We start from the raw sequence: 12,986 nt of genomic DNA on the forward strand, positions 1-12,986 counted from the left end.
TTTCAAAGTACAAAAACAAACTCATATTTTCCAACTTGAGCTCAGTAAGTTTAATGATATCAACACATTTTAACATCAATTGCATGTAAGGATAAAAAACACAGGTGTTATTAGATAATACGTAGAAAAATATATATTTTTTTTAAATTATCATATTTAGATTTTACCCCAAGAAAAAAAATCAGATTTTATACCAGTACAACATGAGGTTAAACATTAACAAAAAAAAAGACCAAAAACCTCTAAAAGGCAATAAATAACAGCTGTAGTTGACAAAGATTCCCATAAAAATTACGCCAAAGGTAAATTTAAATTAAGCTAACTAGAAGCCTCATTTAACTTAGAAACTGATATCAATGTATATCTTTCACATTAAAAATTAACTTCAATTGGTTTTATTGTCACACAAAAGAATCACATTACAATAATTATGTAAATTTATGACAAATAAATTATATAAATCCTACATTAAATAGATGGTAATTGTACAAATACTGACAACTTAGTAAAATACTGTTAAAATTTAAGAGATTTTATGATAAAAAAGATTACATTTATGACCAGCAAGGAAAATTGATTTTCATGTTTTTTTCCACGTTACAACACACTCAATGAACTTTTTCGGTTACAGAATAAAATGATTAAAAAATATCCCCTGCTAAGAATCAAACCAAGAACTTGCAGACAATTTATGTGAAGCCAGCATGCATACTGAGATCAATTGATTAATGAGAAAGTTAATGCAGAGCAATAAAAAAAAATAAACAAAATACATAAATACTAAGAAAAAATTATTTTAAATTATACAGATGACCAACTAGAGATCAAACTACAAAAAACATTCAAGTCAAACACACATAAATTGACAAAACAAGGTATAACAGAATATCAAAAATCCATCCTAACAATTCAAACACATAAATTAGAAGAATAGATTTTTGGCATTCCCTTACCCTTTCTATCTTCCTCCCTCAGGTCTATACAACAGTACCTGCCTTGGATCTTTTCCATAATGTCAAGAAATTAAAGTGTGTGAAAATTACAATTTCCATCTATATAATAAGATATAGATAATAAAACAAAGATATACATAATAAACATAGTGTATAAATGACATAACCTTATTCTTATCAATTTCAATTTTTTAATAAGGTTTCAATTTTTTAATTCAACTTTCTTAGTGTACTTTTTTCTTTTAAAACATATCATGAAGAAAGGAACAAAGCTTACTGAATTATTTTAAAGCTACTTACTCAAAAAATAAAGTTGCTTAAATTTATTTTATTTACCTAACTCTTGTAACTCATTTAAATTTAATATTTTTAAATATTTCTGGAATAAACTCAATAAACAGTGGCTACTAACAATAATCAGGAAAACTGAAGTGCAATGATACACAGAGGTTAGTTAGTTAATACACTAATGTAGAAAATTAAAAAAAAATCATATTTTGAAATGTCAATAAATAAGCTACTTTACACCTCAGTAATCATAAGTAAAACAGAAATTCTGAATTATACTGCAATGCACAATCAGAAAAAAATTTATATTCACTAAACTATACTAGATAGTAATTAATATGAATGTACCTAGTGGTGCCTGTATAGTTGTGATTGTATTCGCACCGGACTGTTGAACACCCAAGGAACCCATTGACGTCTGTATTGACATAGGACTTTGTGCATTTTGTAACTGTTGTTGTTGTTGTTGTTGTTGCTGCTGCTGTTGCTGTTGTTGTTGTTGCTGCTGTTGCTGTTGTTGTTGCTGTTGTGAAGTATTGTTCTGTTGCATTGCTGCCACATTCTGTAAGAAAAGAAAATCCAATTATAAATCTGTTCCTAAAAAAAAAAAATCATAAAATTACTTATAACATGTACCTTTAGATTTTTTTTAACAATGCAGACATATTGTTAATATTTTTATTTTACTTAAGTTATTTATTTATTTATCCCAGTGAATTAAAAAGTTTTATGAAATCTATTTATCATTGTATTTATAATATAACATCAGAAGAAAACTATTTCAAAGTTCCAGTGGTGGGAAAGATATGAAAAACGTAAGTGCCAGGATATCATGTAATTGGCACATTTAATTTTACATAACTTCTCACTGGTTTATACCAGAAATATACTCTTTTAAATAAATAAATAAATTGTATATAAATAAATAAATATATTATAAGTTTATATTGTATAGTATATGTAAGTATATTATTATTGTATAATATGTAAGTATATTATATATACTTCTCCAGCATATTGTGGTGATATGCACTCTATGAGCAAACTCCATTCAACGCCACAGTATAAAAAGGTTTGAAAAAATTAGGAGGCCTAACTTAATGGCGGGGTAAGCATCTCAGCTGTTAATTTATCTTTTTGTGCGACCCAGGAGAGAAGAGTTTCCAAACAAGCTCATATGAAAGCCAACAATCTGCTAAGCTACATCTATCATCAGACAGCATAGCATGGCGCATCACAAATGAAGCCATTGAAATAATTGATGCAATTTTTACATATTTATTCAACAAAGAAGATGATAACACCGATCTACAGACTTGATTGTACTTAGAAAAATCCGAATTGTCACATAAAACATTCCAAAACCCCTAAAAATCTGGTAACTGTCATATAAGAGGGTGCTAAAAGATAAGGAAAGGAAAATAATACATTTTTCTACCAAGATTTTTACATACGATATTAGTTTTGATGGAAATGTAGTTATCTAGAGAATGTCTTTTCTTAAAAATTTTCTCAAAGACAATATGTTTTGAATTGGATGTCAATACTAAATTTAGAAGTTGATGGTCATTTGTCAAATCATTTTAATTAAGACCAAAGAAAATTAAAACACGAGAGCAAACAGAATATTTTATTTAAAAATATTTTTTTCTAATACATGGCTTTTTGTGATTATAAGTAATTGTGACAAATAAGTGTTTAGTGATTTTTAAAAATTGTCTACTCATATAGTTTAATGTACTCAATCTATCTGTATCTTTCTTACCTAAAATATGATATGCAACTGTGGAAAACACAAGATACAGATCTTATCCAGTGTAAATAATAAGTACAAATACATATGTACTTTCAAATATGTGGCAGTTTAAATCTACATTTGAATTAGAATTATGTGTATAAAGGCTATCATCTGATGAAATGACATTTTTTTATGTATAATACAAATTTTAGATTATTATACTCATATTTACACATGATTTACAGTAGTTACCACAACTAAAAAGTTGTAGATGACCTAAAACGAGAAGTTACTCCATAAACTGACGTAGCCATTTCTATGACAGAAGCACCTCATGCAATGTTTACTAATGATAATGAGTAATAAGTGGTTTTTCCTGTTGCCTTTTAATGAGAAAAACATACTGTTGTACACTAACATGTCAAATCTTCCGAGATGCAGGTGTATTCAGCCCTACAAATGACACCTTTACTCTGTTCACTGCAGGAATTGGCTGGCTTCATTACAGAGAGAAATGACATCATTCTCAGAGTAAGCAATGAAGTAATATAATCTTTGCATTGAGACACAATCCATTACAATATATAACATAAAATTTACTTAATCTTAACTAACAAATTTGTTATCCTTTTTTACGAAGTCAAAATTAGACTTTTATCTTTATAATGCATTAATACTTGAAATGAAATTTTGTGTACATATTGAGGGCAAAGAATATAAGTTATAGAAAATATTTTTCAGTAAACTTTATCTTAAAAAGAAATAGAAGAAAAGTCAGGCTCATTGTTCACCAGAAATCATTACTAAGTTATGCATAAATAAATGTGGCAATAACGAAAATATCCTGTAGTCACACAGAAGAAGTCATGCAACCCTCAACAATGAAATATTTAAAGTTAAATCTCTGTAAGTCATGCTCTATAAATATAAATATCATTCATAATATACTAAATTTATAATCACGTTTGTTTATAAAATCATTTTTACCCTGCTTTTTAAAATAAAATATTTTACATTAATTTAAATACTTTTTTTATTGTAAGATACATTTTTATTAAATTCAAAATATAATTCCAAGTAAGGAAATAATTTAAAAAAACACAACTTCAAAATTCAAAACAAAATTAATTAACAGAAAAAAAAATTAATTTCCAAAAAAAAATATATATGTAACTTCACAGTTAGTCAGTTTATTGTTTATTTAGAGTTGACATAAATTTAAAATCCAATACATTTAAAAGACATACAGTCTAACAAGAACCAAAATTCTACTTCGATTTTATAAATGCAACTGAACAGCATACAGAAGTACATTGTATCTCCATTTTATCACACTCTGTAACCACATAGTTAATTATATCAATAATTAGGCGCTTCTGTAAACAATTTTTCTCACTCAATTGTTCTGCAAATAGCCTATCACAGAAAATTGTATTAGTACTTCGTTTTTTTTTTTTCAACAACGTACTCTCACAAACAGGGAAAATGATGATTGTGGTAGAACAGTGATTATGATGTGTTTGTCCGAGCCCGTAAATGTCGTAGTAAAACGTTAGCATAATAAAGAAATAAAAAAGATTGCATTTACGGATATACAAGTACAATTTAAGCTATTTCTTTAACAGAGCTCTAGATAAAGAAAATTTCTCTATAGAAAGAACTGGCTGGTCCTTTCACAATTCCTATCCTAAGCAGTGTAATTTAGGCTCTCTACTACGCAAAAGATAAAGCCGAGATTTCCCTATAACGGCCAAAAAATAAGTACCACAATTGTTTCTTTAAATCAATGGGCGCGGCGTTTTTCGAAGATATTTAAACTCTTTGAATAGAAAAGAGTTATATTAGATGAAAAACTGGTGGTTTACTCTTCCTAAGAATTTTATAAATAACTTTCTTTACCTGCCTCATAACAAGAACAGTTATGAGGCAGGTACTCAACAACACAATACACCTTCCTTTGCTTCGTAAAGGCCATAAATGTTAGCCTAAATCAGGTACTTAAATAAAACCCGTGAGTTGATTCATAACGTCTCGTTATTTTCCTGAAGAAATTATTAAAATTTTGTTGATTTGCCTAAGACAACTTCATAGGTCGACTACGACAAAAAATACTAAACCGGTGAATTTATTTTTCATTAATGCTTGTGACAAGTAAACTAATACCACATGGCAGTGGTTCCCAAACTTTTCCGAGCGCGGTCCTTTTTTTCAATTAAAATTTTCCATAGCGCCCTACCCTAAGTAAAAGTACGACGACTACTCGTAAATAAAAGTTAAAAATAAATAAAACTCGTGTATCTTCATTAATTTTTTACTTTATTAACATTAAATTAATAATTTTAAATGTCTTAGTTCAATTAATTATGAAGCTTTTATAATATTTCGCGGCGCCCCTGTGAATCACACACAGTTTGGGATCACTGCGGATCACTGTGAATCTCTGCGGCGCACAGTTTGGGAATCACATATGGTATAAAGTACAGAATCGTACCGAAGTACACTCTGACTTTCACTGTTAAAATTACCATTATTAAAATGAACCTACGATTTGGATGTAGTAATTATTGTATGTTCGTGTAGTCAAACAGTATAGTGCAGAACGTATAAATTATATTAAATTGTTTTCTTTTTATCGAAGAAAAAAATTTAAATATTCGAGATTTATAAGAGGGAATAAGCAAATTAACGTTCGCCGTAATTAAATAATTTGGTTTCATCTGCAGTAAAATCAATATGGAACAACAGAAAACATTACTGAAGGAACACCATAAGGGAAAAAATAATTGTAAAAAAAATTCCAGTACCGGTTTACGACTAGATGAAGTGGTTTTTCAGTGGTTAGCAGATATTTATATTTTCCAGTTATCAGCTCGAAATTTGAAAACTAAAGCGAGATTCTTCGTTAAAAAGCTGGGTGTTGAAACTTTTAAATGTTCTGACAACCGGGTGCACAAATTTAAACGTCACAACCTCACGTTGGGCAAAATTAATGGTAAAACAAAAGATGTCAACGTTTAATTTTTCAAGTGCATGGCTTGAAAATGAGTGGCCTAGAATACGCAAGTTATAAGAAAGAAGACTTTTTTTAATGCTGATGAAACGAGCCTTTTTTTTCGAATGTTGCCAGAAAGATCAAAGATGACAAGTGTATAGGCGGAACATTATCAAACGAAAGAGTAGTTGAAGTTCTAGTTAGTCTCTATATGACGGAAACTTAAAAAGAGTAATTGTACGCAAATATAAAAAACTTTCGACCGAATTACAACATTTTTGAAAGCATCCTCATCCTCGATAAGGAAGATAGTGAAGAAGACAAAAAAAGGGCCAGAAATTCTGCCACCAAATTCCAAACAAATTTTAGACGCTATTAGTATTAGGCTTGTTTCGATGTAATTAGACAATAAAAAGTTACTTCTTTCGTTAAAAAATACGAGGGATATCTCTAAAGTAAAGACCTCTGGAAAATTTCTCTCCTTAGAGTTGACGAACGTGCGTCGTTCATGGCCACGGTAGTAATGTACACACTGCATTATTGTCTGTAAGTGTTCGCGTTGTAGTATTTTTGAACACGTGTGAATTATTACATTATAAAATAAATAGGAAAATCGATGTCGCCTCCGACTGTGAAATACATGGAGTTATACGTTTTTTAAACCATCAAAACGTTAAGCCGGCTGAAATTCATAGGCAGTTGGTTGCTGTGTACGGTGATAATGTAACGAATGAAAGAAACGTCCGGAAATGGTGTGAAAGGTTTAGAAATTACAGAATTGATGTGCATGATGAAAAAAGTTGGGGGAGGCCCTCGATAATCACCGAGGACTTGTTGAAACGCATCGATGATGAAATATTTATTCAGGCTCAGAAAAGATCGTCGCTCAACGATTTCCGACCTGGCCCTTCTTTTTCCTGATGTTTTAAGAGTTGTTATCGGTCGCATTGTTCATGACCATTTAGGCATCAGAAAGTATTGCGCACGTTGGGTACTGCACGTCTCAATGGAACGTTACAAAAAAATCCGAATGTGATCTGCTTTGGAATTTTTGATGAACTACACAGAAAAAATGTGACGAGTTCCTTACTTCATTTGTTATCGACGATGAAACGTGGATTTCGTATTACACGCCATTGAGAAAACGGCAGTCAAGAGAATGGCGTCCTCCTCCATCACCAACCAGACCGACAAAGGTCAAGCCAAAGTCATTTAGACGCAAAACTGATGGCCACAGTCTTTTGGGATCGGTTTGGCATACTGCTAATCGATTTCATCCCACGTGGTACGATTGTGCAGAAGCCTACTGAGAAAATACATAAGTTACGGCGTGCCATTCAAAGTCAGCGACGTGGGCGGCTGACCGATGGCGTCGTCCTGCGGCACGATAATGCACGTCTACATGTTACAGGTCCGACACGTGATTTACTGAGAACATTTGGAGGGAAAACTTACGATCACCCACCATACACTCCAGACTTAGCTCCCCTTCTGACTACCATTTTTTTGGAGACATTGAAAGAATTTTTCGTGGCAAGCGATTCGCAGATGGACTGGCGGCAGAAGAATACGACGAAGGTTTATTGAAGCTGGTGTATCGCTACGATAAATGTCTTAATTCATGTGGCAATTATATAGAGAAGTACTGTAGTATAAGGTATGTAGTTTAAGTGAAATAAAAAATATTTATAAAGTTTTCAGAATAAAAGTTTTTACAATGAAACGGTCTTTACGTTAGAAATAACCTTTCGTAATATTTGTAATACCGTAAAATAAAAAATGAGGACAATTAGTAAGGAATTTAATGATATTTTAAACAAAAAATGTTATAAAATTTAAGTGAAAAAACTTTTACGCGATTTTTAATATTTTAACTATAATGTCTAGTTAATACACTATAATGTATTTTAAGATCCCTAGTGTTCAATATACATTCCAAAAGAATCGCTCAGTATACACACCCTTTTAATATTCATTCCCACATTTTAAATGTTATTTTTGAATTACAACATAATTTTATATACATTTTAGACATTATAATAGTTTTTCAGGATTAATCAACAGTACATAACTTAAACACAAAAAAATATTTTTACTTTAAAAACCTAACATATAATGACTAATCCTTCAACGAAATTTTTCTGTAACTGAGAGATATTGCGGCCCCATCGAAGAGTTAATTGCTTAAAAAAAAAAAAAAAACTTAAGTGGGATTATGAAGGGATTATCTTAATTCCAAATAACCTTTGAGTTAACTGTAAAACGTTTGAAACTGTTAAACACCTTAATTCTTTCATTATTCCTGCTTTGAACAGGTATTTGGTATGATTCCCGCATTTTACCATTTATCATTTTATCCAGCTCATCTTTCTCGTTAAAATACGTGCAAGAACACGTCCAAGATATTATAAAATAAATAATTTTTTTTAAGTTGAAATATCAATTACATCGCAAATTTAATTCATATTTTCCTCTTGTTAACTTGGGCCATACATACATCGCTTATAAAACATGTAAGAACTTTCCTCAAAAAGAATAAAGCAAATTCTGAGTCAAATACGTGCACACGAGATACTATTTATACAATTTCATTAAAATTTACGTTACACTTACAAGGCAAAGATATTTATCATAAGAGAGAATTTCACAATTGTTTACCATACCTGTACAATATAACGCCATTGTTACTTGACAAGATAAATTATGTCATTGGTTACGGGTCAATTAAAATAATCATACGTCCACAAATGCTTCGTTAATTTTATTTAAATATTGAACACTTCACAGTATAATAGTTAATAAAAAACAGAAACTTTATACAAGAGCATCGTAGTAATCTTTTATATAGAGGAGCATCCCAGATAATAATATGATAAAGGATTAGATAAGGAACTAACCACCGATGGACACCAGCATTTTTTCGTAATATAAAAAGATGATACGAATTTTTACGCGATTCAAAAACACGTGCAGACTAACCTAATTATTTTAATTAAAGTTATCGGCGTTTTTACAGTTCATTAATTTTAATTTACAGGAAAATTTAAACTGCTATTTTATTACAATCAACATGTAATTCCTAACTATCATATTCATTTACAAAGAATATTTCTTCGGATTATTGCCTACAAGTTTCTCAACCTGGACGTCACGATGATATGAAAGGAGGTTCGCGAAATTGGCCTATAACATTACTCGTACACAATAATGAAATCATTTATGAAAAAAAATTACACTTTTTGTTTGTTTGTTAAATGAGGGTAAATTACTGATTCTTATAATATTTTTTTATGTTAATTTCATATAAGTTAATGGAAGTTTTCTATCGGGCTCAGTTTTTTGTAACTAAAATTTATTTTGAAACAAAAAATGTACGGTGAACGTAATATGACAATACATTACATGCATTTTGTACTCATCTAAAATCTATTTCTTGAATTTTCTGTAGGTAGATCCCTCTTTAGATTGCAACAGCAGTCAGCTAACATTTTTGGATTCCATTTTCCCTGGTATCATGCTTCCATTGCGGATATCTCCTGGTGAAAGCGTTCTCCATGTTCATCACTGACAGCGCCGAGATTGTTAAGGAAAAAATCCAAATGTGAATGTAAGAAATGGATTTTGAGTGACATGTACCTCCAACTTTCTTGTAGTTTTGAAGGAGTTCACTCACCGGTTCTCTGCAGTTACTGTACTGTAGTTACTTTACCACATTTTGAAATGATTTCCATGCAGAAACCTCAAAGTCATTCAAACATTCTGCAAACGCCGGATCACTCATTAGTTTTCTTATTTGTGGTTCTACCTTCCTTTATTTTAGCGTCGCTTATATTAGGGAATTTATTTTTTAGAAACTGAAACCTTGCACCGTTACGATCCATTGCTTTAACAAAAATTTTTAATAAACCTAGCTTAATGTAGTGACGGAAGATAAACTTATTCTGGTTTTACTAATGCCTGATTAAAAACATTCTTCTCTCCTCAGTCCTCTTTACAGTATCAAGTTCCACGTACCTGGTGGTACTGGAATTGGAAACTCTTATCTATTTGGCACTAACTGAATGGCAGAAGGAATATTTGTGAACGTATTTACGTTCACAAAATGCTATGCTTATAGACTGGTTGATTCATCAACCAGTCTTATTTTCACCAAAAATATGTTGATTCATCAAACTGAATACTAAAAAATTCACTTGAACTCACTCGCTGAGTTATCTGATCGCGAACATCAGCACCCATGACATCAATTCGCTTTGATGCTGTGTCGATAGAAAGCGGAATTCTTTTCAATTGTTTTTGCTTCTTCTACACCTATTAAAACGCTGACCATATCAATTGCATCAGCAATATGAGGTTTTTTGCGATTGTAAGGGGTTTGGACATCTTAGCTTTTAATACTACGAGATAAGATGCTTCAAGTATACTTTTACCAGTACGGCTTGATTTACAAATAGAAGCTTGTTGATCTCAAATTATGTAATTTTGTTTCGAAAAATTCCAAGGGTTTGCTTTTACAAATATCAAATTAATTTTGATGCCACCATGCTTTCATCGGAGAGAAGTTGAAACCAAATAACGTACTGTGACTTTTCATCCGATTAGGTAAAACCATGATTTAAATAACTATCATTGTCATCTTGTCTTTTTATCGATCGATTCACTGATGCGATTGCTCACTTCGTTTTTTAACAAATTTATCCATTTTGCATATGAATCTAATTGAAAAAATATAGTTACAACGTTTGATCGCACAATGAAAAACCGAAACCTCAGTTGTATTTATTTTCAATGTAACTGTCTTAAAAACTTACATAAAGGCACCAGACGCACGCTTGGCTTTCGAAACTAGACTGACGTTCTGGGAATGCAAAGTTGGCAGGAGTCTATTACTCCCTACTTTATCGCAGAACCTGGACAGAGTCCCTTGCTGCTGGATCATTCTAATCGGGCTTGTTTTTTAAAAGGTTATTTTTTAATCTCGGATCTAATTTTTCAAGTTTTGTCTATTATTATTTTAGTGAATTTAAGACGGATTTAATTGCATTCCAATCCGTTGTTAAACCAGCGTTATCGAACCCATTTCATGGGCCGACCGCGGAAGGCTAGGCTTATAAAGCCTGTCCTCCCGACGTAATTCCCCTTCAGACCGTCCACTGAAGTCCTTTCGGTGCTAACTCTTTAATAGGCTAGCAGGAATACGCCACAACGGGACACTAGCTATAAGGAGGGAGCAATGCGTCCCCTTTTCCGGAGGAGTCGCTATTGCTGGGTTATTTTGTGTTACTGTAAGTTTTGAAATAGGAGAGGTTGTGTAGAAGCTCTTCATCCGCTTCTGGTATGGCTGCCCTTCAGGACGCATCTCTGCTGGGCTCTGTTCCGGACTGACGTTCTGCAATCCCTTACCTCTCTTTTATACTGCTGAAAGCACGTGTTCAAACGTATCATATGCATGTTTAAACAAGTCCGCTCCCACAGCGAATATTATGCAAGCAAACCAAATTACAAGGAGCACATACACATTACGTTGGAACCTGTAAATTGCTCATGTTTGCCCACTTCATACATGCATGTTCATACCCGTCGTTGTCAACGCAGCTAAATAATTTTAATTAGGTTTCAATAGGTTGGAGTTGGAGGGCCTCGAAATATTCATTACATATTTTTTTTTTTTTGGAGGTCGTGGAGCTTCTTCTTCTTTTTTTCTGTTCAGCCTCCGGAGGCACTGTGAAATAAGGTATTATTTCACAATATGAATGAGGATGATATGTATGAATATAAATGAAGTGTAGTCTTGTACAGTCTCAGGTACCCATGCTCGAAACGTATGGTTAATTGAAACTCAACCACCAAAGAACACCTGTATTCACGATCTAGTATTCAAATCCGTATAAAAGTGCCTTTACTACAATTTGAACCTTAGAAATCTCGACTTCGAAATCAGCTGATTTACGATGACGAGTTCACCACTAGACCAATCCGGTGGAGTTGTGGAGCTAAAAAGGTTGAGAATCATTGATGGGTCTACGGTATCGTCTCTACACATTGACCTAAAGAACAATAATATTATAGAAAATCTGACATTTAGTGCTATAACATTTTTAACGGTAATCGGTGTAGATTTTTATATAAAACTAAGCTTTTTAGACTAGTACATTAAATTTTCATAATTTATTAAAAAAAAAATTGTTCATTTATATTTATTCTACTAGGAATTCAACAAGAAAAACTGTAATTCTTATTTTCAGAAACACACGTAAAACGTAGAAGTTACGTAATTTTTATGGTAGATGAAATTTCAAAGTTAAATAATTTATACAAAAACGATTCAACAAAAAACATTAACTAAACATTATAATACTTAGATTAATTAGAATGAAGTGTGATACTGTATAGTTATTATGGAATATATAATTTTAGAACGTTTAGATCTTTATTTATTTCATCGATGATGAACTTTACAAAATTATACGAGAAATCAAATGAATCAAAATGATATTTCGCAGCAATAAATAGTTTGTCAAAAACATTCAAAAATATATATTTAACCACACAAAATTATTTAAAGAAATAAATAATTTCATGCAGAATGTAATGATTTTTACAGTTAATTCATTTTATAGCGGTGGAGGGGTTGAAGAATACATTTTTTTTTTTTTAATTTATTAGTTTCATACTTAATTTTTCTACTGAACTATATTTGTACCTTTTAGCATTACAAATAAGCACACATAATATTTCACGGAATCCTATACCACTACATATTTTTAAAATCCACTTTTCAAGGACTTACATATGATATCCGACAAATTACGTATTTCAGATTGAAAAAAATTGCTTGAGTACTTCACCATTGTTTCCCTTAAGTAATCATGTATTAAGTGCGGGATTAATCGATTGAGCAATAAATCATTAAGAAGGTGGTGAAATAACACAAACACCTCCATCAACATATAACCTTCCAATTTTAGAGCAATCCTAAAATTTATACCTAGCAAATACAGTAAAGTAAAACAAT

The 12,986-nt window shown here is 31.4% G+C and overlaps 1 protein-coding gene across 4 annotated transcripts in view; it reads right to left on the reverse strand.

Annotated features, from left to right (window-relative positions):
- Positions 1-12,986, reverse strand: part of LOC142320561 (uncharacterized) — a 105,141-nt gene that overhangs the window by 60,617 nt on the left and 31,538 nt on the right. For all 4 annotated transcript variants that reach the window (XM_075358483.1, XM_075358481.1, XM_075358482.1 and 1 more), the window contains exon 2: positions 1,590-1,803. In XM_075358483.1, coding sequence (XP_075214598.1) covers positions 1,590-1,803 — 214 coding nt within the window. The remainder of the gene's footprint in view (positions 1-1,589; positions 1,804-12,986) is intronic.

The sequence above is a fragment of the Lycorma delicatula genome, chromosome 2 (genome assembly GCF_047948215.1).
Source record: "Lycorma delicatula isolate Av1 chromosome 2, ASM4794821v1, whole genome shotgun sequence".
Classification (NCBI taxonomy): domain Eukaryota; kingdom Metazoa; phylum Arthropoda; class Insecta; order Hemiptera; family Fulgoridae; genus Lycorma; species Lycorma delicatula.